The 24,925-nt window shown below is 54.9% G+C and overlaps 12 protein-coding genes across 12 annotated transcripts; 7 read left to right on the top strand and 5 right to left on the bottom strand.

The window, feature by feature from the left end:
* Positions 1 to 228: 228 nt before the first annotated feature.
* On the bottom strand, positions 229 to 1,683 carry PHYSODRAFT_467092 (hypothetical protein; the record flags this gene model as incomplete). The annotated part of the gene is made up of 3 exons (XM_009517456.1): positions 229 to 823; positions 905 to 1,048; positions 1,121 to 1,683. 3 exons carry the CDS (start codon positions 1,681 to 1,683, stop codon positions 229 to 231), a joined length of 1,302 nt encoding a protein of 433 aa, XP_009515751.1.
* A 788-nt stretch (positions 1,684 to 2,471) lies between these two features.
* On the top strand, positions 2,472 to 3,782 carry PHYSODRAFT_309338 (hypothetical protein; the record flags this gene model as incomplete). The annotated part of the gene is made up of 1 exon (XM_009517455.1): positions 2,472 to 3,782. One exon carries the CDS (start codon positions 2,472 to 2,474, stop codon positions 3,780 to 3,782), a length of 1,311 nt encoding a protein of 436 aa, XP_009515750.1.
* A 137-nt stretch (positions 3,783 to 3,919) lies between these two features.
* On the top strand, positions 3,920 to 7,410 carry PHYSODRAFT_473379 (hypothetical protein; the record flags this gene model as incomplete). Its single annotated transcript, XM_009517454.1, has 8 exons — positions 3,920 to 4,120; positions 4,226 to 4,645; positions 4,721 to 4,924; positions 5,003 to 5,365; positions 5,527 to 6,190; positions 6,280 to 6,440; positions 6,573 to 7,082; positions 7,156 to 7,410. The coding sequence occupies 8 exons, from the start codon at positions 3,920 to 3,922 to the stop codon at positions 7,408 to 7,410; spliced, it is 2,778 nt and encodes a 925-aa protein (XP_009515749.1).
* Positions 7,411 to 8,538: 1,128 nt separating this feature from the next.
* Positions 8,539 to 9,361, top strand: PHYSODRAFT_309337 (hypothetical protein; the record flags this gene model as incomplete). Its single annotated transcript, XM_009517453.1, has 2 exons — positions 8,539 to 8,782; positions 8,859 to 9,361. The coding sequence occupies 2 exons, from the start codon at positions 8,539 to 8,541 to the stop codon at positions 9,359 to 9,361; spliced, it is 747 nt and encodes a 248-aa protein (XP_009515748.1).
* Positions 9,362 to 9,377: 16 nt separating this feature from the next.
* Positions 9,378 to 10,764, bottom strand: PHYSODRAFT_284276 (hypothetical protein). The gene has a single exon (XM_009517452.1). It carries the CDS (start codon positions 10,758 to 10,760, stop codon positions 9,504 to 9,506), a length of 1,257 nt encoding a protein of 418 aa, XP_009515747.1. The 5' UTR covers positions 10,761 to 10,764; the 3' UTR covers positions 9,378 to 9,503.
* Positions 10,765 to 11,260: 496 nt separating this feature from the next.
* PHYSODRAFT_294028 (hypothetical protein) lies at positions 11,261 to 12,433 on the top strand (the record flags this gene model as incomplete). The annotated part of the gene is made up of 1 exon (XM_009517451.1): positions 11,261 to 12,433. The coding sequence occupies one exon, from the start codon at positions 11,261 to 11,263 to the stop codon at positions 12,431 to 12,433; it is 1,173 nt and encodes a 390-aa protein (XP_009515746.1).
* A 333-nt stretch (positions 12,434 to 12,766) lies between these two features.
* PHYSODRAFT_467548 (hypothetical protein) lies at positions 12,767 to 14,746 on the bottom strand (the record flags this gene model as incomplete). Its single annotated transcript, XM_009517450.1, has 1 exon — positions 12,767 to 14,746. The coding sequence occupies one exon, from the start codon at positions 14,744 to 14,746 to the stop codon at positions 12,767 to 12,769; it is 1,980 nt and encodes a 659-aa protein (XP_009515745.1).
* A 404-nt stretch (positions 14,747 to 15,150) lies between these two features.
* On the top strand, positions 15,151 to 15,578 carry PHYSODRAFT_552221 (hypothetical protein). The gene is made up of 2 exons (XM_009517449.1): positions 15,151 to 15,259; positions 15,330 to 15,578. Exons 1-2 carry the CDS (start codon positions 15,167 to 15,169, stop codon positions 15,429 to 15,431), a joined length of 195 nt encoding a protein of 64 aa, XP_009515744.1. The 5' UTR covers positions 15,151 to 15,166; the 3' UTR covers positions 15,432 to 15,578.
* Positions 15,579 to 15,632: 54 nt separating this feature from the next.
* On the bottom strand, positions 15,633 to 17,718 carry PHYSODRAFT_474244 (hypothetical protein; the record flags this gene model as incomplete). The annotated part of the gene is made up of 4 exons (XM_009517448.1): positions 15,633 to 16,145; positions 16,610 to 17,054; positions 17,121 to 17,302; positions 17,392 to 17,718. Coding segments are annotated over 4 exons (1,467 nt in total), but the record flags the coding sequence as incomplete, so codon positions are not given.
* Positions 17,719 to 18,290: 572 nt separating this feature from the next.
* On the top strand, positions 18,291 to 19,621 carry PHYSODRAFT_294024 (hypothetical protein; the record flags this gene model as incomplete). Its single annotated transcript, XM_009517447.1, has 5 exons — positions 18,291 to 18,510; positions 18,598 to 18,845; positions 18,926 to 18,986; positions 19,056 to 19,158; positions 19,255 to 19,621. 5 exons carry the CDS (start codon positions 18,291 to 18,293, stop codon positions 19,619 to 19,621), a joined length of 999 nt encoding a protein of 332 aa, XP_009515742.1.
* Positions 19,622 to 19,874: 253 nt separating this feature from the next.
* On the top strand, positions 19,875 to 22,671 carry PHYSODRAFT_309331 (hypothetical protein; the record flags this gene model as incomplete). The annotated part of the gene is made up of 2 exons (XM_009517446.1): positions 19,875 to 22,100; positions 22,324 to 22,671. 2 exons carry the CDS (start codon positions 19,875 to 19,877, stop codon positions 22,669 to 22,671), a joined length of 2,574 nt encoding a protein of 857 aa, XP_009515741.1.
* Positions 22,672 to 22,818: 147 nt separating this feature from the next.
* PHYSODRAFT_349166 (hypothetical protein) lies at positions 22,819 to 24,540 on the bottom strand (the record flags this gene model as incomplete). The annotated part of the gene is made up of 7 exons (XM_009517445.1): positions 22,819 to 22,986; positions 23,070 to 23,156; positions 23,231 to 23,521; positions 23,589 to 23,699; positions 23,777 to 24,050; positions 24,121 to 24,253; positions 24,330 to 24,540. The coding sequence occupies 7 exons, from the start codon at positions 24,538 to 24,540 to the stop codon at positions 22,819 to 22,821; spliced, it is 1,275 nt and encodes a 424-aa protein (XP_009515740.1).
* Between the last annotated feature and the right edge of the window lie 385 nt (positions 24,541 to 24,925).

Below are 24,925 nucleotides of genomic sequence, written 5' to 3'. Positions count from 1 at the left end.
CTCTCGGTCTGGCTTTCTGGATTGTTGTCGGTGCTCACTGGTCTAGCCTCGTATTCATTACGGGGTAGCCGAGGGAAATGCCGGCGAAAAGCTTTGACAGCAAGTGCCAAAAACGTTTGCAGTGACTCGGTATCATGTTCCGGAAGAAGAGAATCTACCGGTATCGGGAGTGTTCGTGGGAGTGAATTGTCCGCTGGATCTGCCTGTGCTACTACACCGCATGGAAGTCTACAAGAAATGAGTTAGACAAGCAGATATCAGCACTCGGTAGTCCGATACAACGTACTCCGGTTGAACAGCGGCGTGGTATGTCTGTGATCGGCCGAATGAAACCCTATGAGAATATAGGTCTCCCGCGGAACTGAATTGGTAAATGCTTGCGGACGCCGAATCTTCGTCACGCAGTGCGCAAAAGCCCGTTAAATGTGTAAATTCACCACCGTCCTCCATGTGCAGGTCCAACGGTGCGTCCGAAGCGATGAGCTGTTCGGTGGAGATGCGAGGGGTCATAGAATAGTCGTCATCTCCGTTAGAGCGGAGTGAAACTAGTGACATGACCTTGCCACGCTTTCGCTTCCGGTTTCGCTCGAACGGGAACAGTGTAGTAACCTTTGGTCGCTTCGAGCTAGACACGATATAACCTCGTTCGCCATTGGCGCTTGCTGATAGATCCACTTCATCGATTGCTCCAATTGAACATTTGGTCTCGGATTCGGGGGAGTAACTCTCCGGTTGGGCCCACGAAATCAGAGGCTGCTTTGCCATCCTGCTATCCACGAGCTCAACTGAGACGCCAGTACCAACTACAAATTGGAAAGGATTTCTATGATGTTTGATACAAAATTCATCCCGTGTAAGCAAAGAGTAAGCAGGCAGAGTCAACGGGACAGTACTGAATACATACCTTGCGCGGCGCTTCACGTCGTAAATGGTAACATAGGCACCCGCACCAGTCAAATCAAATAATGTGCTGGGGTGCTGCGGTGGCTCCCGAAGGTCCAGTGTAGAAACCTTCACACGATTCGCTGTCCAAATAACGCGCGGGTGGCTGTGTGCATCTCACCAAAACGCGTCAGATCGTCCAATACCTTGTTTTCCATATTGATCGTTGACGTCGTACCTTGAGTATTCGCAGCGCTGAACTCGATCCGCCAAATTCATACAATGTTTGTTCACCGTTCGAATTCCACTCTCTGGATCCCAGCAACGAACGACACCATCCGTGACAAAGGCCAACTCCGCTTCTGCATGCGGGCTCCCTGCGATATGGTTGATCATTTCGGGAAAAGAAATCTTCGTCTTGGCCTGCATCTTGCGCACATTTTGCGGAGTAACACGAGATGGGGCAGCAACAATAGTGCAGTTCGTGCTACCACGCGCGGCAGCATATATCTGGGAGGCACTAGTCGAGCGGTACGCGTCCTTGCTGCCCATCACCACAAACTGTCGAATTCTAGCACCCGTCTCAATCACGGTGCTTGAGCACGCCGGGTCTTCCTCTGACTCTCCTTTGCTGTGCCATGCACACGCCTGCTGCAGCACGTGGCCTGTAGGATAAAACACCACGTGGCCATCCTGACCGCAGTCCACTCCCGCGATGGCATTGCCCTGCCATTTCACCACTTTGCTGCTGTCTTCCTGCGGTCTGCAATAGCCACAGCACACAGGCAATTGGGTAAGCATTCAACAAGTTAGCAGCGGTTATAGCATTGCGTAAAGCAAGCACGACGAAGCGCAGCGTACGGGCTTTCGTTCAAAATGAAGTCCACCAGCAGGTCATGTGGCACAAAGTCGCGGTAATTACTCCGGTAGAACGTGGGCCCAAGTGCATCACAATATCGGTGCGGAAGCCGCAGCTTCTCGCTATGATGCGGCCGCAGGAACGCATAGCCCAGCGCATTGCGCACATGCAGCCGCATCGCGCCGCTCGCGTCCACTGCACGGCCGCCCGGGGCGAAGCGTCTGCGTGGGTCATTGATCAGGTCAGGCTCGAGAGGCACATGGTCTGGGTCGTTGCCTGCTAGCGTGCCGCCGAGTCCGAGGGCCGCCAGCAGCGGCTCCGCGTTCGGGTAGACGCCCGATGCGTCCATGTCAATTGGCTCGGGGCTACTGGTGACCAATCCGTTGAACTGCGCGCATCTTGATTGGTGGAAAAAGATGGGACTTGAAAGGTCACTCGATGTAGCCATGTACATGTACGTTGCTCGACTGTTGAAGTGCGTCCGTTATTTGGGGGTTTCCAGCAGAGCTGAGGTTCCTTTTCCGCTGCTGCTTGGGCGTTGGAGGCTCATTCCCGAATTCGCGAGGCTGCCACCAAGCAGATCACCGAGTCGCCGCCCTCGACCCCGAGCAACGTTACCAAGATGCGGATCCCTGCCATCCTCGCTGCTATTGCCTCGCTGGCATTGATCCAGTCGATTAGTGCTGCGGATCAGTCGAACACTGACGCAGCCACTGACTCGGAGCTGGTGATGCTGATTTCATTGTCACGTCACGGAAGTCGCGCACCGAACCCGACGGTCAAGACCCACTGCCCGAACAACCTGCCCAACCTCGAGTCTTACTCGGTGCCGCTCGAGCAGCTCACCGAGCGCGGCATGGAGCAGATGGAGGCGGTGGGAGACCATGTCCGCGAGGTGTACGTGAACGACAAGGGCTTCCTGTCGCCGTCGTTCAATGGCCCGCAAGACGAGCCGCACTTCGAGGGATACTTCCGAGCTGACGCTGCCAATCGGTGCGGCCAAAGTGCCGTTTCAATGGGCTACGGCTTGTATCCCGAGGGCACAGGCCCCGACGGCTACCCGAGACAGCCTATCCCTGTGTACATGCAGCTCTTCGAGAACGAGCATGACTTCACGGCCAACGGTCCTTGCTGGCCGGTCATATCGGCGAATAACAAGGTGTACACCAAAGGGCGAGCAGCGGAGGCGATTGAAAATCACAAGGAGACTCTGGAGGCTGTCGCCAAAATCTGCGGCCACGAATTCTACAAGGGCAACGATCCGGTCACCGCTATCAAGGATGTCGGGGACATGTTCCTCTTCGACCAAGACGAGGGTCTTGACCCCACCCCCGGTTTGACGCCCGAGCTTGTGGAGGACATCTCCCAGCTTGCCTTTCAGCACCTAATCGAACGTCTCTACTCCACGCAAACGCAGATCACCGTCGCGATCGGAGGGTTCCCCCAACTGCTCGTGCGTAACTTGCGCGAGGGCGCTGTCCCGAACCGGAACCCTGAGAGCCCCAAGTACCTGTCTTACCACGGCCACCGTGAGCTCATGCACGGCCTGGGATTCATGATGGGCATGAAGTTCAACTTCGAAGGCCTGCCCCAGTACAACGGCTCAACGCCACTGCACCCGGCCTCGACGCTCTTCTTCGAGCTCCACCGCACGGGCGGCCAGACGCCCGAGCACTTCATCCAGCTCTTCGTCTGGTCGCCGATGAGTCCCCGCACGGCGGTGAAGCTCGACAACTGCGCGCTCAAGTGTCCTCTGAATGAGTTCACGGCGATCATCGAGAACCACATCCAGTCGACCGGCCCGTGGCAGGACATCTGCGACTACCACCCAGTGAACGTCCCCGCCGCCAAGGCCGCCACCAAGTCCATGAACGTGGTGGTGAACGACGCGACCATCGTCGAGCCCAAGAAAGAGGCGCAGCCTGAGAGCGCCAGCTCTCTCTGGTCCATTCTCACGGCCGGTGGGCTGGTCGCTCTGGGCGCAGTCGGCGCCACCACGTACCAGCGCTACATGGCCCGTCGTGGGTACCAGTCGTTGTAACTTCGAGCAGCTACGATAAGAAATATCTGATAACAACTTAGACTGTTTTCATTCGTCAAAAGTCCACCGTTTCACAAGTCGCATTTCAAAAAAAATATTTCGCGTCGATAGTGGAGAAAGGGAGGGAGGAAGTTCCGATGTCTTTGACGGCCGCGTCCTTCCTGCTGCAAGCGGCTCCGTGGATCTCGCTGGATGTGCGGCGAGGCAGCGTGGCGGACATTTCGATACCTATTTCGGCAGCCACAGAGCAGGGTCGCGACGACCTGCAGCAGTGTTTGGTGTGGCAGTTCGTGCTCGAGGAGTTCGACGTGGGCTTCCAGCTGCTGGAAAATGGGGAGGTAGTGCAAGATTTGGGTCGGTTCAAAGCTATAGAGGACCGTGATGGCGGTGCAAATGGGGTTGCAGTGAGTTCGCCGTCATCACTGCAGTTTGAAGCGTTGGAGCCGACGATGGGGGGCAGATTCGACGACGTCAAGCCGGGGACGGTATACACCCTGCGTTGGGACAATACGTATTCTTTGGTACGGCACAAGCAGGTGCGTTATCGATTCTTAGTGACGTCGAGAAATACTGTTGAAGCGGCGGAACTGGCCGTGCAGGAGTCGCAGTCGCGATCCCAAAGAAGAGCGAGAAGAGCGGTGGCAGGACTGCCATTGCCCTACTTGGCCAAGACGTTGGCGAAGGAGCGTGCGATGACGGATGAAGAGAGGAAAGCCGAGAACGAGCGAGTGGTGGCTCGTTTGGAGCAGGCCGTGATGGATATTGTCGCGATTTTCATTGCAAAACCAGACAGTCCACTTCATGAGGGAGCTGTTCGGCCCTTTATCTTGGCCATGGAAGCGGTGCTTTGCAACGGCGTAAAGGTAAACTAAACGAACCAGTATGCCGTGTATCGCGAGGGCTAATGAGTAAGCTGGTATTATGTTTCTCAATTGTAGGAAGAGTTTTTGGATGAGTGGCCAGAGGCACCATTCTACGAGTTCTTGTTGGAGACACGGCAGGTGCTGCGTGATGATTTGGGCATCGTGGCGGAGGTGCAAGTAGGCGAAGCTCCACCAAACTTGCAGCACCTGGGGTGGAATCATGCTCGATCGTTCATCTTGTTAGCGCTGAACAAGGGGATATTCCACCGTGCCTTCGAGGTATGCGTCACTTCTGTTCAGGCGTTGACGGGTAGCCACTCCTCTGACAAAGTTTGGTAAACTGTTTGTTTTCTTCAGAATTTGAGCAAGAGGAGGACATTAGTGGAGAAGTTTTACGAGCCCAGAGCACTTTTGTACAAGTACGAAGATGCCCGAAAGATCGCCTCATTCTTGAGTGCTTTGAACGGCGTCAAGTTTTTACTGGCCGCATATCCTCACGATGAGTGTGGATCGAAGGAGCACGGGCAGTTTCCGAGGAACCTGGAGCAGTGTGCTCCAGAGGCTCCTCTTCTGGGCAATGAGATATCTTTTCAAGCCGGTGTAGAAGGTGACAGCTCTGTGGTGAGAAACATCGAGGGGAACCCTGACAAAGTCAAGGATCTGGAGAATTGTACTGTGCCACGGTATATTCTTCATGGCCACCCATTCCAAGACATTTTGGTCGGGTAGGTTTAACCTTCAGGGTTATCTCCTTATGCATGGTGTCTGACTTCTCTGTGAATGTGTTTCGTTATGATAGGCGCTCATCGATTGAAGTACTTTCCATTCCTAGTAACGGGAGTGTCCCAATCTTGCTGGCGCAGTTGAGGGTCCACACACAGGACATTCTCGTATCACTTGCGACCGGTGACAATGAAGACCTGACGGAACCATATCGTTTATCAGCTACGGATGAGTGGACAGAGCTGATCATTCGGCTTAGGTCTAACCGGGCACAGAGTTTGAGATTGAAGCTGGACAACTCGTACTCAATGATCCGATCAAAACACATCCAGATTCGCTTTGAATCTGTAGGCCCAGTAGCATATACGGCCGCATGGGAAGGCTGTCTGGAAATGGCACAGTCGATCACGTGGAACCACGCGTCAAAAGCTGGGAGTGAGCGTTGCGCTGAATACATGGCGTCACTGCATCATCAAGAGGAAACGGAGGTGATACTCCAGCGAAACCAAGACGGTGGAGCTTCGGATGGGGGCAGTCAAGATGACGGGGTCGTGGGGCTTCGATCCTCTCTGCTCTCAAACCCTGTATCGTACTTTGTCGGCGGTCTACTCTCAGCTGAAGGTGGCGTTGAAGCTTGTGACCAGTGCTTAAGCCCATTTTCATTTTTCAGTCGCCAGCACGATTGTCCCTGCTGTAAGAGGATTGTATGCGTTCAATGCTCTCGGCATCATGTCCACGTCGATGGAAAGGGCCCTCAACTGAAAGTGTGTGACGGATGCTTCATCAAAGAAAAGGAAAAGGAGGTGAGAGAGGATCCGATGCGTTTTAACTTCACTCTTTGCTCATTTGGATTTAACATTTATTCAAGCGAAAACGTGTTGCTAGTAGGAAGGGTAAAGGTGCTGGTGAAGGTGGCGAGCGACCGGAGTATACCGCACTTCGAAACGATCCCTCCATGGACAAGTATTTCAAAATGCTCAGCTTCGGCGTTCCATCCAGCGGGGTGGCTCAGAAAATGGCCCAAGATGAAATGTCACCCAAAAAGGTCGCCATTTTTGTTGCTGGTCCCGACGTAAGCAATGCTTCGACCTACGATGCGTCAACAAGGTGTGTATAGTGAAGATTACAGGCTTACTATGCCACAAAGTTGTTATTTGGGTGCTAATGCTTAGGTATACTACATCGTTGATGCCTGAGCAGAAAGAGGGAGCGTGCAGGTAGTCGAGGGCTAAATCGCCGCGACAGTACGTTTCGTAAAGTCTACTGGACTAGCCTGGAAACAAAGAAGGCGAACGAAACCATTTGGGCGCGGGTGACATCAAGGCGGAAGACTGCTCCAATTACGCTATCACCCCAGGATTTCCAAGAGCTGGAGTTTTTATTTGGAAACCGAACAGCTGCATCTCCTTCGCAATCCAAGGAGAGGGCAGCCAAGAAGGCCAAGTTTTCAGCTCTAGATTCACGAAGATCCAACAACATTTCGATTGGGCTTAGCCAATTCAAGGCAGTCGGAGGAGCTGAGGCCATTTTGACGGCTTTGAAAAACTGCGACTATGAGTTCCTCACAGTCGATCGTTTGACTAGTTTGCAGGATATAGCTCCAAACAGTGTGGAAGTCAAGCGCTACACCAACTTCCGAGGGTCTCGTTCACGACTGGAGCCTTCGGAAAACTTTCTAGTGGAAATGTGCGAGATTTCTCGGGTGACGGAAAAGGTGGGGGAGGCTGAATGGTTCTGCTTGTGGAATATGGATTGTGTAAATAACGGCTGCGTTTCTACGAACGCAGATCAATGCTATGTTGTTTGCCTCGCAGTTTGAGCACCAGCAAAAAGAGCTGCGTACTCGGATCAGTGTGATCACCCAAGCTTGCTACGAAGTATTGCGCAGTGAACGCCTTGCTCGGTGCTTTGAATTGGTGCTGGCTATTGGAAACCTCTTGAACACAGGCTCTGAACTAGAAGGCGCTCAGGGAATTACGCTGGCATCCCTATTGAAGGTATTTATTTACACGCCAGCGTTGAAGTTTAATTCGGAACGGTGATTAACAAAAAGGATTGATTTTTTATGTGTCCACCCAGCTTTCTGAGACCAAGGCCGTTGACCAAAGTATGACGCTCTTGCAGTTCATTATCAAGCTCATCCACGTAAGTGTGCACTCTCCTCTCACGTATATGGCGGTTGATCTTAATAAGTAGCATTATGATATGGGCGGATTCAGGATCGAGGTGAAGGCGATGTATTATTGTTCATTAACGACCTCAGCAGCCTGTCCGAGGCGAAGCGATTTTCGAATGTGATTTGCGATTCCCAAGCTCGAGCGTTGCAGCAAGAAATTGCCAAACTCGAGCAAGAAATCAAAGAGGATATGGTGGAGGACCTGAAGCGGTTTAACACAGCCGAAGCTCTCCGAAAGCGTCAGTTTGAAGAGTGTAAACTTCGCCCAGCACCAGTCTTCAAGCAGCCAGGGCTGTCAAGGAATGACGGGATGCCGGGTGGGAAGACCACTGGTACTGCAGGGTCCCGCAATGCGGTCCTTAATGCGATTCGGCAGCGCGGTGGTGGTCCTGCAGAGCAAAGTGAAGCTGGATCTGTGGCTTCAAATCCGCACGCTGCCATGCTAGCTGCCATCCGTAGTCGTGCTGCTGATACAAGTACTGATGAAGATGGCGCAGAAACATCACCTCCCTCTGCTGAGCACTCTACGAAAACCTTGGATAACTCAAGCGATACAAGCACGAAAATGGGGCGGAATGATACCAGTCCTGTTTCGACTTCACCAATACGTGTTATTCAGAATCAACCGGATGAAATTTCTGGAGAAGTTCAAGTCAACGCAGATGCAGCTAGATCCTCACTTCTATCTGCTATCAGGCAGCGTGGGCAGTCGACATCCGCTTCAGCGAGCGTATCAAATGATAGTCGTGCTGCTTTACTAGCATCTATCCAGTTACGCCGTCACGATGAGAGCAATCATAAACTAGAAGATGATGAAGACGGTGATTCCTCAATGCGGAGTGGTTCGCAGGCAGCGTTATTGGCGGCGATCCGGCAGCAAGCGAGAAAACCCAAACCAGGGATTCAAGCTCTGAGCTGTACTGATAGCGCCGACACAGATGATCAGAAGTTCGAGCCGCGCCAGTACAAAATCGAGAGCAAGTTCATCTCCGTCATGAGGGATCGACTCATGAACATCAAGACCGTGTTTGAAGACGTCGAGATGGAACTGGAGACGTTGCATTCCGTCTGGGATGGAGCAGCGCGATATTTGGCGGAAGATCCGGCGGGGTCGTCGTCTGAGTATGTCTTCGGCCTTCTGAACAGGTTCTTGCTCGACGTCAAAGTTGCGAAGACGCTGCTATTCCGGAAAGGCCTCAGTTTTGCCAACGAGGCAAACGCACTTCTTCCACATGCATGTAAGTCTACAACTTAAATTTTCCCTTGGTTTCCTGAATTAGGTCTAACTTGATGTGACGCTGTTGACATCTGAAGACGTGGGAAGCATTGTTGCGACCAAGTTCGGTTCGGGGGTGATCACAGCTCTACGAGTGAGCGACAAGCGCATTGAAGTGAAATTTCCCTGGAGCAGGGAGGCCTATTTAGCCCCCTCATCCATTTTATCTGTTGGGTCTCTCGTTCGCTGCCGTCAGTGGGGAGTTGGTATCATCCGTGAGACCTGCTACGATGTGGGCTTTTGCGACGTTCGCTTTTCCTTTGGCTACGGCAAGATCCGCGTTGAGGAGTTGATGCTGGAGACTTCATCCAACCAAGAAGAAGTGCGTCGCGAGTTGCTGAGTGGTGGCTTCTGCATTAACGATCCTGTATACACTGTATTTGGAAACGGCCACGTCCAGTCGATTCGAGGGAAGCCTCACTGCCCTGAAGCTGTACTTTCAGTCGGCTTGCTCGCATCAGAGCCGGATGCTTATGGTGGAGAACGTGTGAGTACAGCTATCGCGTTTGTGTCTGCAAGGCATGTAAAGCGGAACTATTGATGACCTGGATGGCACAGCAAGCAGATGAAGTGTCAACGTGTTATTGCGTCGAATGTAGCGAACAGCACTAATGGAATTACAGCTCGAGATTGTTGCTGGATGGCAGCTACTTCCCAAGAACCTCCAGAGCACGGATATGGCCTTATGCCTTGAGATACCAGGCAAATGGCTTGTCCGCGACGTACGTGCAGATCTGCTTGGGCTCAAGGTAGGCGTTCAAGCCGAACGGGCCGAGCTCACGACCGATGCCGCTCTTCTTGACGCCGCCCCACGGCAGCTGCACGAAGCACGGCTGCGAGCAGTTGTTCCAGACAATTCCTGCGCGCAAAGCCTTCGTCACTCGCTTGAGCTGCACGTCGTCTGAAGTGAACACAGCCGCTCCAAGGCCAAACTCCGAGTCGTTCGAAAGCGCGATAGCCTCTTCTTCCGTCTTGAACGTCATTACAGACAGCACAGGGCCGAAGATCTCCTCCTTCCAAACTCGCATCTTATTGGTGACCTTGGTGATGATCGTGGGCGGCACGAAGTAGCCCTTTCCCCCAGTGGGCAACGTCCCCTGGGTCACGGTCGCTCCTTCGTCCTTGGCGCTCTGAATGTAGCCCAGCACCTTTTGCTGCTGTACTTTGGAGACCAGCGGGCCCATCTGCACCTTGCTATCCAGCGGGTCGCCCAGCACGAGCTTCTTCGTCTCCTTCGTGAGCAAGTCCAGGAACTCGCCCGCGAAGTCTTCGTGCACCAACAATCGCGACGTCGCGCTGCAGATCTGGCCGTTGGTCCAGAAGCAGCCGAACATGACCCACTCGACTGTGCGTTCAATGTTGGCCTTGTCGAGAACGATGGCCGGCGACTTTCCTCCCAGCTCCAGCGAGATCTTCTTGATCTCCTTAGCAGCCTCCGTCATGATGTGGCGTCCGGTCGGCACACTGCCGGTGAACGCCACCTTGTGCACGTCCGGGTGAGACACCAGAGGGCCTCCCGCCTCAGCGCCAAGTCCATTGACGACGTTGAGGACGCCAGCGGGCAGGCCGACATCGGCCGCGATCTGGGCCAACTGCAGCGCACTCAGAGGCGTGATCTCAGAGGGCTTGAGCACCACGGTGCATCCAGCAGCGAGGGCAGGTGCCAGCTTCCACAAGGCCATCAGAGCCGGGTAGTTCCACGGGATGATGGCGGCCACGACGCCCACAGGCTCGTAGCGCAGCGCGCCCAAAAAGTCCTCGAGAGGCAGGTCCACCTTCTCATACTGGCGCTTGTCCAGCGCCTCCGCAGCGTCCGCGTAGTAGTCGAAGCAGCCGGAGACGTCCTCGATGTCCCACACGGCCTCGGCCAGCGGCTTGCCGTTGTCCAGCGTCTCGAGGCGACTGATCGCGTCAATTCGCTTGGCCACCAGCTTGCTCATCTTGCGGAGGTACTCGGCGCGCTCGGCCCCGGTGGTGGCTCCCCACGTCTCGAACGCGCGCTTGGCCGCCTGCACGGCCAGATCCACGTCCGCGGCCGACGCGGCGGCCACCTGCTGGATCACCTCCTCGGTCGCGGGGTTCACCACGTCGATGTACTTCTTGTCGACGGGCGCGACCCACTTGCCGTCGATGAAGAGCTCCTTGAGGGTCGGGATCGGGTCGGTCATGGTCGCTGCTGGGGGTGGAGGAGGAGTCGAGGCTGGATGCTTGTCAACGCGCAGATCAAATTGTGAGGCTCCGCCTTCGAAAGATCGCATGGACGTCAGTTTATAAGGCATGCTTCACTTCAACGACGATCTATAACGCCACATTGTGGTCCATAAACCAGCCATGGTACATTTTATTATGTCGCTTTTGGCGCCAAAAAGTGGATGGGCTTCAAAAGCTATTCCTGCCAGTGAAGTGAAGAGCTCCGAGTCGAGTTGATAGCGCCGCCAGCATGGGAATTAAGGGGTTGATGAAGCTGCTGCAGGAGGAGGCTCCGTCCTGCATCAAGGAGGTGGAGAAGATGTCGGCGCTGGCGGGCCACGCCGTGGCCATCGACGCCAGTATGGCGCTGTACCAGTTCCTCATCGCCATCCGATCGGCGGACGGCGGCGGTCCCTCCCAGGCCCTGACCAACGCCGACGGAGAGGTGACGTCGCACCTGCAGGGCATGTTCAGCCGCACCATCCGCATGATGGAAAACGGCCTCAAGCCCGTGTACGTGTTCGACGGCAAGCCGCCCGTCATGAAGAGTGGCGAGCTGGCCAAGCGCAGCGACCGCCGCCAGGAGGCCCAGAAGGCGCTCGAGGAGGCCACGGAGAAGGGCAACGCCGAGGACATCGACCGCTTCAACAAGCGCCTGGTGCGCGCCACACCGCAGCACAACGAGGACTGCAAGGAGCTGCTGAGGCTCATGGGCGTGCCCCACATCACGGCTCCGTGCGAGGCTGAGGCTTCGTGCGCGGAGCTCGCCAAGGGCGGACGTGTCTACGCCGCTGGCACGGAAGATATGGACGCCCTGACGTTCGGAGTGCCCGTGTTGTACCGTCGTTTGACGGTGTCGCCCGCCAAGAAGATCCCTATTCTGGAGATTCGGCTGGAGCGCGCCCTGCAGGAGCTGGAGCTCACGCAGGAGCAGTTCGTGGACTTGTGCATCCTCTGCGGCTGCGACTACTGCGACTCGATCCGCGGCGTGGGGCCGAAGAAGGCCTTTGCCGGTATCAAGGAGCACAAGAACATTGAGAACTTCCTGGAGGCCCTGCAGAAGAACAAGAGCAAGGGTGTCGTCATTCCTGACGAGTGGCTCGGGGAGAACCCCATCTACAAGAGCGCGCGCGAGATGTTCATCAAGCCCGAGGTTGTCAATGCGAAGGAGGCGGAACTCAAGTGGCGCGACCCGCAGGAGACGGAGCTGCTGGACTTCCTGTGCAAGAAGCACGGCTTCCAGGAGGACCGCGTGCTCTCGGCCATCACGAGGCTGAAAAAGTCCAAGAGCACGCAGTCCCAGAAGCGACTCGACAGCTTCTTCACGGTGCTGCCGAGCGCTGGAGGTAGTGCTAAGAAGCGCAAGGCGCCCGTAGCTAAGGGCGGCAAGAAGGCCGCCACGACGAAGAAGGGCAAGAAATAAAGGGATCACGCCGAGCGCGAGTCCATAGTACTATTAGGAAGCTGAACAGACAACGACGCGCTTAAAGTAAACATTTTCTTGATCTTGAACAACCTCGTCCTCGACAAAGCAGCACGTTGCAGCTAACACCTCAATTACAAAATGCTCACTTTGTTTCCATGGGCACGATTAACAGCGATGCCTTGCCTTATACATTCATCTGGGACTGTTTCGACACCGTAGCAGCCCCGCTTTGTTACTCCTACTGCGGGAAATTAAATAGATATCGGCACGGCTTATACAATAAAAATCGACAGCTCAACAGCAGGCCTCTCGTCAAAATCGGGCCCTTCCTCAGCGTTGCCAACGCTTGGAGTGTTCGGCCAGCCACACTAGGCCATGACAGAGCATCGTCAACACGAACGCCACATCCGAGCGTGACGACACTTCCGCTTCCTCGTGGAAAAAGCGCAGGAGTCCTGCTGCATAGTTGGAGAACGCAGGAATCTGGTACACGACTGCGAGCTGCTGGTTGAACGCACGGGCACGTTCGGCTCGCTCCATCTCACTGCGCACGGACCCACACTGTTCCTCGCGTAGCTGCTGAATACGACTGGGCGTAATGCTCTCGGCCTCCTTGCAAACAGCCGCCATGAACAAGTCGCCGTCAATGCACACGCTTTCAGCATCCTTAATCGAAGACAGCACACGATGAAATTCATCGAGATCCAGCAACGTCGGCTCCAGCTTCCGCAGGTGCGTCATGATGACTGGGAACACAAAGTATGACCCTTCCGTGAAGATGCAGTCAAAAATGCGGAACACCGTCTCGCTGGGAAACGTTGTCGTGAACAAGCACAGCAACCACTGCGAGCCCAGAAGCTCCAACGGCAGCCCCACTTCAGCCGTAAAGTCGTCGAGCTGAGGAAGCTCTTCAGCGATCAGCTGCTTCAGCACGCGCATGTCCCTCTGAATGTCAGCCATCGCTGGAGAGTAATAACCCGGGTAGAGGTCCTCGCAGAAGACGCTCAGAAGCCAGAACACAACTTCCTCGTCCGCCATCAGCAGGAAAAACGCCACAATAAAGTTCAACCCCTGGCAGTAGCCGACGGACGGGTTACGGAGAGAGTAGGCTCGAAGAATGCGTCGAAGCTGGCCGCGCCCGGCCTCGGAGCAGATCGTCGTTCCCGAGTGTCCAAATGTGCGGTCGATATCAAGTTCAATTTGGCGGAACGTCTCCGTCTCCATCGTCTCCGCTTCCTTGACAAGATTCGCGTAATAATCCGGGCCTGCATTTGCTTGTTTCTCACTCGCACCGGATAGGTTCATGTACGCGCGTTCTCGCAAGTGACGCGGGATCCCAGCACGAGCCAGCTGCATAAGGAGTGTCTTCTCCTCCGTGTCCTTCTCCTTGTACGAGCAACGCCGTAGACGCTCCGGGAACTGCGTACCGTACAATTTGGTCCAATCCTCAACGCGCCTCTCTTCTCGACAGTCCTGGTACGAGCGCAAATGCAGCCAATCCTCTCTGGCAGCCTCCGGGATGGCAAACCCGTAAAAATCGTTCATGGGCTTCGTCACAGCTTGATTCACATGCTGCTCAAACAGCATTTCTCGATCCTGCGCCGTGAGCGCTCTTTTGCTGCGTTCATACCAAGCCGTTCGAATCCGCACTTCCCCGGTCCTCGTGCCGCCCAGACTATACCACGCGTCGGTCACGACCCTCGACGGCTTGCACAGCAAGCTCGAGTTGATCTCCACGACGCCCAGCATCTGGTCGTCAATGCTCTCCTCTGCAACAGCCGAGTTCTCCTCAATAGCAGACCAAGCCTCGTCCTCCACGAACTCTTCTTCTTCCTCCTCGTCTTCCTCCTCCGAGAGCGTGACGACATCGTCGCTATCACTGTCGTGGATCCCTTTCCACCCAGTCACCACGAGCTTGGGCTTCACCACCACCGCCGCCTTCTTCTGCTCCTTGCCTGCGTTCCCTGCTAGGTCCGCCCCCTTCTCGCCACCTTCTTCATCGGATAAACTGCCGGTGCTGCTGGACGGGAACATGTCGAAGAAGAAGTTCTTCTCGCTGAAGAGCTGCACCCGCAGGCGCACGCTCGAGGGCCGAGCGGGCACCACGAACTCCGCCACATGGGCCCACGTGGGGCTGCTGGAGTCCGTGACCGTGGACGACCGGAAGCTCGGGTAGGCCGCGAGCCGGCTGCGCGCCCCCTTCCTGGGCTTGACGTCGCAGAGCCCCACGACGCAGTAGGCGTCCACGGACTGGGGACTCTCGAGGTTCCTGGCGCCCACCACCTCCACGCACAGTCGCTTCCTATCCATCACAAGAGTGGAAGACACCGGAACGCACGCCAGACTATAAATAAGGGACCCGGTATACAAAAACCAAGAGAGATGCGTCTTCATGGCCCTCAGGCGCCGACGTACTGGGGACGCATGAACAGATAGAGACGCTATCGGCCAGCTAAAGGTCAATCAACACGCTGGGGAAGACTGGCGCGGCGGAGAATGGGGAAGCCCCGGCGCAGACGCAGACGCAGACGCGAGACGAGCGCGTTCTTCAAGATGCAAGCCGCAAAGCCTGGTCCAAGGCGTGGTGGATGGGTGCCAGTTAGGCTCGCAGATGAGCCACGGCAGAGACAGATGGTGGTACACTGTACCCATTACGGTTCGATAGCACGTGCCTCTGCAACACTGTGTCGACTTGACATCAATTAATTGCTAAACAAGAAGTCGCCGAAGATGAAGGAGGAAATGCTGCGGGCGCTGCAGCGCGTCGCCGACATGCTGGTGGGCAACTTCACGGTCTCGTTCCAGAACGAGCTGCGCTTCATGGTGAGTAAGGGGGGATCTGTTGAGTCTCAAGTAGAGACATTGAAGCTGACGGCCGCTGCGTCTTGCGTAGGCCGAGGCGGCGGGATCTTCGTGCGCCACCGCCATGAAGGCGCAGGGCGTGCCCATGGCGCAAGCGGTCAAGCACACGGCGGGTGCGGTGGCACGCCTATGATACTCGAGTCCAAGCAGACACATGACGGACTCTGCCCGAAGCGGGCGCACACAAGCAAGATAAACCTCGCGAATCGCTGAATAATGTACTACTACTAGGGAGCAAACGGCAACGCCAATACATCAGGGGATACCATCCCACACACGCACACACACGTCGGTCTTCCTTATTTCCTGCCACGTCACGTCAGAGCCAAACGCCTTATCCACGCGAGGGCGTCGACGCCGTCGCTCGGCCGGCAGTCCATCGCAGCAGCGCGGAGACCGTGGCTTCTTCGGCCTGGGCTGCGGCAACTCGTTGGTGCAGCACGGCCACCTTCTTATTGTACTTGGCTGCTGCTGTTGCTTGCGCCTCCACCAGGCCCTTGTTCTTGTAGAGCTCGAACACGTCAGCGAGCAGACGCGTCTGCAGCAGCACGTTCTTGCTGTGGAGAGTGGTGCGGACGGCATTCGTCAGCATCTCCTCGCCTTGCTCGACTTTACCGAAGCTCACAAGCTGCGACCCGAACAGCGCCATGATCTCGGACATGGTCTCCCCACCGTTCATGCTCGCGTTAATGCGTTGTATGGCCTCATCTAGCAGTGTGAACGCCCTTGGTCGAAGGTTCTCCAGCGCCGTATGCTGCGTGAAGCGCGGAGGGTCAGCAGCCTCCTCTATTGCTCCTCTGGATAGACCCTCAGTCGCCCACAGCCACTTTGCGAGCGCAAGGTCGTACTAGGATATGAAAACGAAGTGCAGTTAGAGCAGCAGCTTGGATAACAACTAGCATACGTCCACGCACCTTTGCTCGCAGCTCCACACTACAACATTGATAAATATGGTGCTTTAGGCTGTCCATCGTGAGGACACGAGTTACCCATTCGAGCAACTTGCGACTCGGGTAGATCTGCTTGATCTGCACGTTTGTTGGACCACCGCCGCTCACGGAATCTGTCTGCGTGGTTGTCACCCCGCAGCAATACATCGCAACTTCCAGCACTTCAACCCACACGGCCAGATACGCATCTGGATAGGAAGTGTTGTCGTCGGTAGGGCTTGGAAGCAGCTTGTCTACCACCAAATTTAAATGAGCGCAGGCATCTTTGACCCTCCCGATGGCTGTGGCATACTGAACACATCAACACGATTGGTTTAGTGAATAGACGGACTATGTGTTCGCTGAAAGACAGCCACAGTACCTTTGCGATCAGCAGGTGACAGCGCGCGAGGAAAAAGCGGTAAAATATGGTTCGTTCCAAGTCAGCCTTGTATGCTCCGAATAGCGTGGTCATTTGTACTATACTAGCTCCCATGTCAGCATATCGGCACTGCTGCGCCAGCAATTGGCAGTAGACGTGAAGCATGTCGAACAAGGTAGCTGTGAACATGAGCCGTACTCCAGGATGCTGAGCGAATGTCTGCAAGTTGGCCTGAGCTGCGAGGATAGTATTCATTGCCAGGTCCAACGCCTGTTTGGGCTCCGAGCTCGCAACGACGCTCACCCGCATCGAATCCACAATTGCTTTCAGGTATGATTCCTTCATGACGCCTGCACGGGTTTGATCGCCACCACTCTCCGTGGCTTTGGATAGTGCTTGGATTGTTTCGAGCAATGGTGCCACCTTGTTCATTTTCCCCGTCCTGCTCAACAAAAGCGGCGCGAGGGTAAATCTGGCATGCCCCATAGCAACCAATGCAAGAATTCCTTACCTGAGATAGTAAAACCCGGTGATGATGAGATGATGCAAACGGAAATCTGGCGAGACTGGTTGCTCCTGTGACACTTTGTCAAAGAAATCTTGTCCAAAGTCGACAAGCTGTCGCATCTCCGCAGTGCTGCCCGGCTGAAACGACGAAATTGCAGTGTGGCAAGTCACTTCCACGAGCCACAACTGTCAAAGCAAGCACCGCAAAACAGCCACAACGCCACAGTGAGCACAACATCAATTCCGCAAAGCCAAAATCTCGGCCTCAATCCTACCAGAAAACTCTTGTCGATATAATTGGGCAACGTGGTTCGCAGGTACTTCAGGTTGTCAGCAAAAGTGTTGATGCTGTCGCTGTCCTTCGCGTTTTTCGCCATGGCAGTCGCAGCGTGCATCTTCACTAAGCAGGCCTTCAACTTGACACCGAAATACTCTCGAAACTCAGCGACAAATTCACCATCAGCATCCTCCGCTTCCGCGCAGCTCTTCAGTCCTTCACATAGAATCACCAGCAGCCTCCGATTCTTGGCTGCCCGCTCAGCCTTCAGCTGCTGCTGCAACAGGAACTTGGCCTTCAACAGCCGCAACTTGTTCTCATGCTGCAATCATCACACGACAACAACCAAGCTTACATTAATCCACACCCACTCAACCTAGGTATCTTCTGGGGTTATAGCCCCTTACACTGCAAGGCACGCCCTGTCCGATGGCGGCGTCGGCCGAGAAGATGCACTTCTCCACTTGAATCACTCGACGGGTCCACAGATCTCGGTCGTCCGCCTTCCTGCTGTTGCCACACGCCACGCTGCAGATCTCGGCGAGTAGAACGTTCGCCTGCACTAAAATCTGCTGCTCTTCGGCGCTGCGAGAGCGGCAGTCAAGCGCACACAGAGGCTGACAGGCGCCACAACGTCAGCCAGCTGATTACTGGAGCTTCTGGGGTGACTCCAGCGCTGTCCTCTTTACCTCCAGACACTGCGCAGTCTGCGCCATCAACTGCCGCTGAGCCAGCAGACACGCGAGGCTCCAGAGCTGCCGCACGTCCTCGGCGCGCAGCTCCGCGCTCGCATCGGTTGCCGCCATGGTTTATTGCGGCAAATTTTAATTGCAACTGTCACTGAAACGAGGTAAGACAGTTGGATAATAGTGACCACCGGGTCATTCTTCAACAGCGATGGAAGCGGCGTGGGTCTCGCTGCTCGCGGGCGGCAGCGACGACGGCAGCGGCTCGAGAGACGAGCAACTGGGCGTGGGAGCAGCCTTCCTCGTCGACGGCATTGTGTACGCGCTGGTGGGGGGCGCAGCTGGCGTCCAGTTGGTGCGCAACTGCTGCCGCTATCGCCCCTGGACCGTGCAGAAGATGATCCACCTGCTCATGTTCTTCGCCACACTGGGTAAGATACGCTGCGGCAATTGTATTGCTTGATTATTTTAGTAATATGACTTAAATTATGTGGTGCTGTGCATTGTTTGCATTGCAGTTCGGTCGGCTTTCCTGGCGCTGGTGGGCTCGGATTGGTGCGACGTGTTGTCGGGGAAAGTGAACGAGTCCAAGTGCTCCGTTGGCGAGCGAGATCTGTTCTACATCTTGGACCAAGTGCCGATCCTGGCCTTCTTCGCGATCTACGCGCTGCTGGTGCAGTTCTGGGCGGAGGTCTACTACAATGCAGTGGACAAGCTGCCCACGCTGACGGATGTTGTGAAGCCTGCGATTCGTTGGTTTATTGCGGTGAATATTGCAGCCTTGTATAGTGTCGAGTGTTCTGGGGGCGGCTGTACTGACTGACAAACTGGTGGTGGTTTCTGCAGATCGTGCTGCTGATTCAAGGGCTGTTCTGGGTTTTCTACGCCTCAGTATGGCGCAACGAGCGTAAGTTTTTATGAGCTGAACTATTTGTTTTTCTTTGTGTTATTGATTTGTGTTATTGGGTTGGTGCAGGTGCCTTCTTTACCAGAACCCAGGCAATTTTGAACATGGAACTCTTTCTAATTATCGCTACCGGGTTCATTTACTTCGGCAGAAAGGCTTATGTTGAGCTCCGGTAAGCTGCTGGTCTTGTTGAGTTATTCTTTCTGTTTTGGATCTGCAAGACTAACGTGTATCTTCGTGCTTCACGTGGTGTTGACAACGCATTCAGATCCGTTCCAGTGGAACTGGGAATCCGGTCGAGAAAGCTGAAGGAGCTCGCGATCATGACGACAGTCGGCACATCCTGCTTCATGTCACGTTGCGGGCTACAGATCTACCTGTCTACAGAGAAGAAACAACTGCACGACCGCAGTACGTGGTTTGTCGTGGTGGTGCACTACGCTCTTCTGGAAATCGTGCCGGCGTTGTCAGTATTGTACTTCAACCGCCGCCTTCCGCCACGTCGTCGACCAGGAAGACTCTCGGGGACTTCAAGCCCCATTCGGGGCGGAAGGCTCTTCTTTGGTAAGGGCATGGGTGCCGACAGTACCTCGGACGGGGGTGATCCGTTGAGAAAGAGTCTACTTCGCGGATAACTAAAATGTTGATAGTGGAATATGATAGCGAATAAGGCTATTGGGAAACAAAAAACAAGGTTTTTGAGAATTTGAGAACAACCGTCGAAACCCGTGCACTATAAAGGCGATGTATCTGCATGTACAGGAGTAACGGGGCCGGCTTATTTAGTCCGGCTGAAACGGGTCCCGTTGTCCGTTGCGGCGTCGGCTGCCAGCTCTTCGTAGCGGTTGGGAACTCGGATTGCTGCTAACTCGTTGCAACACGAGTATCATGTTCCTTGAGCTGTCCTTCGACTCACGGACGGGGGACAAGGAGGTGTCTACCTCGAAAGCTTGGAGATACGACAACGACGACCAGCAAGAAATGTCCCTCGACGAACTCATCTCGGACTTCCGTCAGAGTGCCACGAGTCGTCGATCCAAGCTGGATGAGAGCGTATCTCACTCGCAAGCTTCACCGCTGCAAGTGGCGTCGCCTCCGAAGCACTCGAAAGCGAAAGAGAGTGGCAAGAAGAACCGGAGTTTCGCCGATCGTGCGCGTGTCGCTCAACGAGATGCTGTGGCGAGAAGGTCAGTCGGGAGAACTGCTCACAAAGACGCTCGGGGTGACGACTCCAGTGACGATGACGGTGCAGTTATGCCAATGCCGCGTCTGGAACAGGTTCTCAGGAACAAGCCGTCCCTCTTACCAAAGCGCCGTGTTCCTCCTGTCGCGGCATCTGCTCGCTTGAAGACAGCATCAAGACAATCGCGCAAGCCCCCACCTCCATCACCTGTATTGTCATCACCGTCGTTGTCTCCTGCATCGCTGTCTCCAGTTACTAGTTCATCTGCCGCATCATCTTTATCCATGCCAGATGCGACCCTCACTCCTGACGAAGACTCCATCGATGCCTTGATCGGGAAAGACATTCGCGAGCTCAACAAGCTGATCGCAGCAAGCAGTCGCGGCAGTCAGAAAGGTACCCGCGCAGCAAAGTCGCCATCCTCGGACGAGATCACGCAGGTACTTCGTCAAAATACACGGTTTGGGACGAAGGGGGCTAAGAGCTTGCGTCCACGACTACAACTTCAGATGACTAGAGATAGTAAATCGAGATCAGCGGTACCCGAGTCGCCTCCCCCGCCACCACCTCCAGATGATGAAAGTGACGAAGACGAAGAGGACTCGTTCGCGGAAGAGATCCGGAAGTTGCGAGAGAGCCGTCGACTCAATTCGTTGCCGGTCAAGGCACCTGAAAAGGAGGAGCAAAAGGACGAGGTGGAACCGACAAGCTCCGAGATTTGTGCCACAGCGGCGTTGAAGGTCCGCAATGCTTCGAACGCCATCAACGGTTTATTGCTTGAGGCCCTGAAGCCCTTCGAGGACAGAAAGCGCGAAGAGGATGAGTCTCAGGCGCTTGAAGAGAAGAACGCTGGAGGGGATTCAGCGATTCGGAAAGCTGCTCAGGCAGAGCTACAGACTGCAACTCAGACAATCGTGTCTCAATTGGATCTCACGTTTGCGGATATGGCTGAGCGTCGAAAGGCTGACTTGAAGGCCGAAGCGGATGCCGCTGCGGCCGCGAAAGATGCTGAAAAGAAGGAGAAAGAGGCTGTCGAGGAGAAGAAGAAGGCGGACGAGAAAGAAGCCAAACAGCGCGAAATGGAGATACTACGGCTGATCCCCATGCAAGGCAAGCTTCTCACATGCTCTGCCGATATAGAAAATGTGTTGGTGCAACTCGAGACCATGGACGCGTCGACTGTAAATGAACCGGCAGGCGGCGCATTGTCAATGGAGGACGAGTTAAAGACATTGAGAAACCACACTCAGCGTAAAATTGAAGCGATCGAGGCACGAATGGCAGGATCAACTTCAACCAAAGCACAGGATGACCGGAGTAGCGGGATTTCGCGGCGAACCGTCGACTGGGTGCAAGACAACTTTCAAATGAGCCAGACGATCCCAGCGAGCAGAGGCGACAACCAACAGATTAAAACCACAGTGAGTTCTGATGTTTATACTACAACCACAGAGGAAGAAGGGCCTCTTCAAGAGGTTCTCCAGCGGCATGTGCTAGAGAAGCTCGACCTCACGATGCTGAAGCTCAAACACGTGCTTGCCATTGATGCAAAAGTATCTGCCGAGATACAGGCAAAGCAGAAGCGTGAGGAGGAAGAGCGGGCGAAACAATTAGCACAACAGCAGCTTGAAGACGAGCGGAAGCAACAAGAGCTGGAAGACGCCGAGAATGCGAGGCGCCGTGTCATGGGACTCACGTCGCTGGACGATGTCGAAGGTTGGGTCGAGGAAGGACGCCAACTTCATGATAAATTTGACCATGATCGTACTCTGAATCGGTTGCTAGACTCGTTGGAGAACCACATGAACGCACAGAACACTGAGGACTCCTCATCGTTCATGAGAACGATGCACCGTAATCAAGAGGAGGCCCTGCGTCAGTTCGATTATCTAACAAGTGTGATGCCAGCTCAAAACCTGGCGGGAAGTTTTGTTGAAGAGGAATTTCTCGATCGTCATGGGCACAGAAATAATGAAGCGTCTGAAAGCCAGCATGGCACAAGTTTTAAGCAGCGGACACAAGTTTCGAGACCACGGCAAACATCGGGACAACGGGTGAAGATCTCAAGAGATGTTAGCGAAAGTGAAGGAGAAAGTAGCGATGGCTGTGACAGCGACGAAGACAGACAATCGGTGATTTCCAATACCCACCAAGAACCCAAACGAAATGGGCACGCAAAGAAACGATCGCCGCTACCGTCTCCTTTGGCTTACACTCGAAGAGCCCCATCCATTCGTGGGGAGCACCTGTTACAACATGATGCGAGCAACAGCAGTGAATACGAAGGTCAACGTGGGAAATGGCGCTCTTCGCCGCGGGGGAAGAAACATAATCGTAGGCATGGAACCGGTCGACACCAAGTCGATATCGGGCGCACGATTCGAGCGCTACAGGCGGATCGTCGACAGAAAACGGCATGGATTCAAAGTCACCGCAGACTGCCGCCCTCCAGAAGCCCTCGCTACAACTCAGCTCTTTTGTAATGTAGGCCAGTTCCGTTAAGATTTTGGAGACCTTGCTGTCGCGACAATTTGCGAACCAGCGCGCGGCACATTTAATGCGGTGCGGGCCAAGTGTATTTGACTTTTCATGTTTCCACGAAGCTGCTAGGAAGACTTCATATCTCCACAAGATGAGTCTAGATACAGTCTATTGCTCCCCCGAGACTTCCACAAGAAGCTCGAGCATACGGTCGTTTTCCTCGCGCGAGCCGATCGTTGCACGGAGGCAATCCGTGAGCAGGTGCTGGTTGCCACGGAAGCGAATCACCACGCCGCGGCTTGCCATTTGCCGGTATACAGTCAACGCGTGCGGAATCTGATGACACGGACAGAAGAATCGAAATTAACACCAATATTATACACCATCAAGTCACCTTGGAAGGTTCGGCTGGAACCTACCTCGAAGAGCACGAAGTTCGAGTCTGACGCGTAGATGCGGCGCACGAAGGACAGCTTTTGCAACTCCTTGATCACTCTGTACTTTTCCTGTGTTACGCAAACACAAGCCAACTTGAAGTGAGCAACCTGAACGATGCAGCAGAGCACCAACGAAATCGTACCTCCTTGATAACGTTCACGTTCTTGCGCAACTCACCCAGGTTCGAGAAGGCCTTGCGAGCGACGTCGGAAGTCAGCTTGCTTATGTTGTACGGCGCCTTCACGTTGTTGAGGACCTGGATCAGCTTCGGGTCACCGAACGCAATACCTAGACGGATGCCAGCAAGGCCGAAGCCCTTCGAGAGCGTTTGCAGGACAATAAGCCTCTTGTGCTTGTTCACAAGCGTGCACAGGCTCGGGGTGTCTGCGAAGTCGATGTAGGCCTCATCAACCACTACAAAGCCCTTGTACTTCTACTCATGAAAAATATAGGATACCGTTAGATGATCATCACAACCACGCTGCAAGGCAGCTACCAACCTTCGAGTTCAAAATGGTCTCAATATCCTGAAGACGCAGCAAGTTGGCCGTGGGGTTGCCAGGGCTGCACAGGAAGATCACCTTCGTGGTGGCTGTAGCAGCGTTCAGAATCTGCCCGAAACACACAAGACGTAGCAGTTTAGTTAAGCCCAGCAAGACCCCAGATCGGTTGAAACTTGAGCGCGCACCTCCTGGGGGTCAATGTGGAACGACGGCAGCGGGAGGTCCGGCTTCAGTCCCTTGAGGTTCTCGGCCGGCGCCTCGATCTGGAGCGGCACGGAGACAATGCCCACGTCGTGGATGTTGGCGCAGACGCTGTACATGCCGTAGGTCGGCGGCGTAATCAGGATGTTGTCCACGCGAGGCGTGCAGGCCACTCGGATGATCAAGTCGATTGCCTCGTCACTACCGACGCCCAGGAACGTGTTCGCCTGGCCGATCTTCTCCGTCGAGTTCTTGTTTCTGCAGCATCGTTGTAGCAATGAATGAGCTGCCACCATCACCACCTCTCCACAGCAGCCAACCAACTCACCTGTAGTCCGTAATGACTTTCTTCAGCTCAGGCTGGTACGGGCACGGGTAGCGCTCCAGCTCCATGGCCTGGAGCGTCTCGTGGCCCTGCAGGGGCGGGCCCAAGCTGTTCTCATTGGCATCCAGCAGGATTCCTGCAACATCACAGCAATGCAAAGAGTTAGATAGCTCTGTAGACATCAAGTACTGTAGTGTCGATCGCTGGCTTGCCTTGGTCGTAGTCGTCGCGGGCGCAGCGGTAGGGCGTGAGCGCCAGGATGTTGGGGCGGATGAGACGCTCCACCTCATCCAGGTCCTTCGCCGGCTCCTCCGGCGCCTTCTTGGCGCTGGCGCGCAGAACGGCAGGCTGCGCCTTGCCCAACAAGTAGCCGACGCCCAGGCCGGCGGTCACACCAAGCGCGATCGCACTCTGCTTGTCCATCTTCGGTGTCGGAAGCGATTGTGGTCAATCGGTCGGCTGGGAGGCGTGATTGCACAAATTGGTTGTGGATAAACGGGCCCATACATTTTGCTAAAGAAACCGGCGGAATGTTCATGTGGTTTGCGTGTCCTGGATAAGGAGGCCCAAGACTCGAATAGTTATGGAAACCATGGCGTGTGAGGCCTGTTGAAGGCGTTGCCGTGGGCATTAGTTTGAGGAGCACGATGTAAGGAAAGTTTCAGCTTGAGCTTATGGCGGCGACCACAAAAGCGAAGTTGCTTTCCCGTTGGTCTCGTTTCGCCGTTCGCGTCGTGCTAGGTGGTCAGACCGAGGACATGGCCGAGTTGAGGCGATTTCGGCGAGGTTTTCGATAGCTAGCGTGAGT

The sequence above is a fragment of the Phytophthora sojae genome, assembly GCF_000149755.1.
Source record: "Phytophthora sojae unplaced genomic scaffold PHYSOscaffold_1, whole genome shotgun sequence".
In the NCBI taxonomy this organism is placed as follows: Eukaryota; Oomycota; class Peronosporomycetes; order Peronosporales; family Peronosporaceae; genus Phytophthora; species Phytophthora sojae.
The sequence above is the reverse complement of the archived record's forward strand: the minus strand, read 5'-3'. Positions and strand labels throughout refer to the sequence as shown.

Excerpts from the sequence above, each read along its gene's own strand:
- PHYSODRAFT_284276 (XM_009517452.1), bottom strand. The coding sequence starts at position 10,760 with ATGAGCAAGCTGGTGGCCAAGCGAATTGACGCGATCAGTCGCCTCGAG.
- PHYSODRAFT_552221 (XM_009517449.1), top strand. The coding sequence starts at position 15,167 with ATGAAGGAGGAAATGCTGCGGGCGCTGCAGCGCGTCGCCGACATGCTG. Across the intron at positions 15,260-15,329 it reads AGAACGAGCTGCGCTTCATG|GCCGAGGCGGCGGGATCTTC; the intron begins GTGAGTAAGGGG and ends CGTCTTGCGTAG.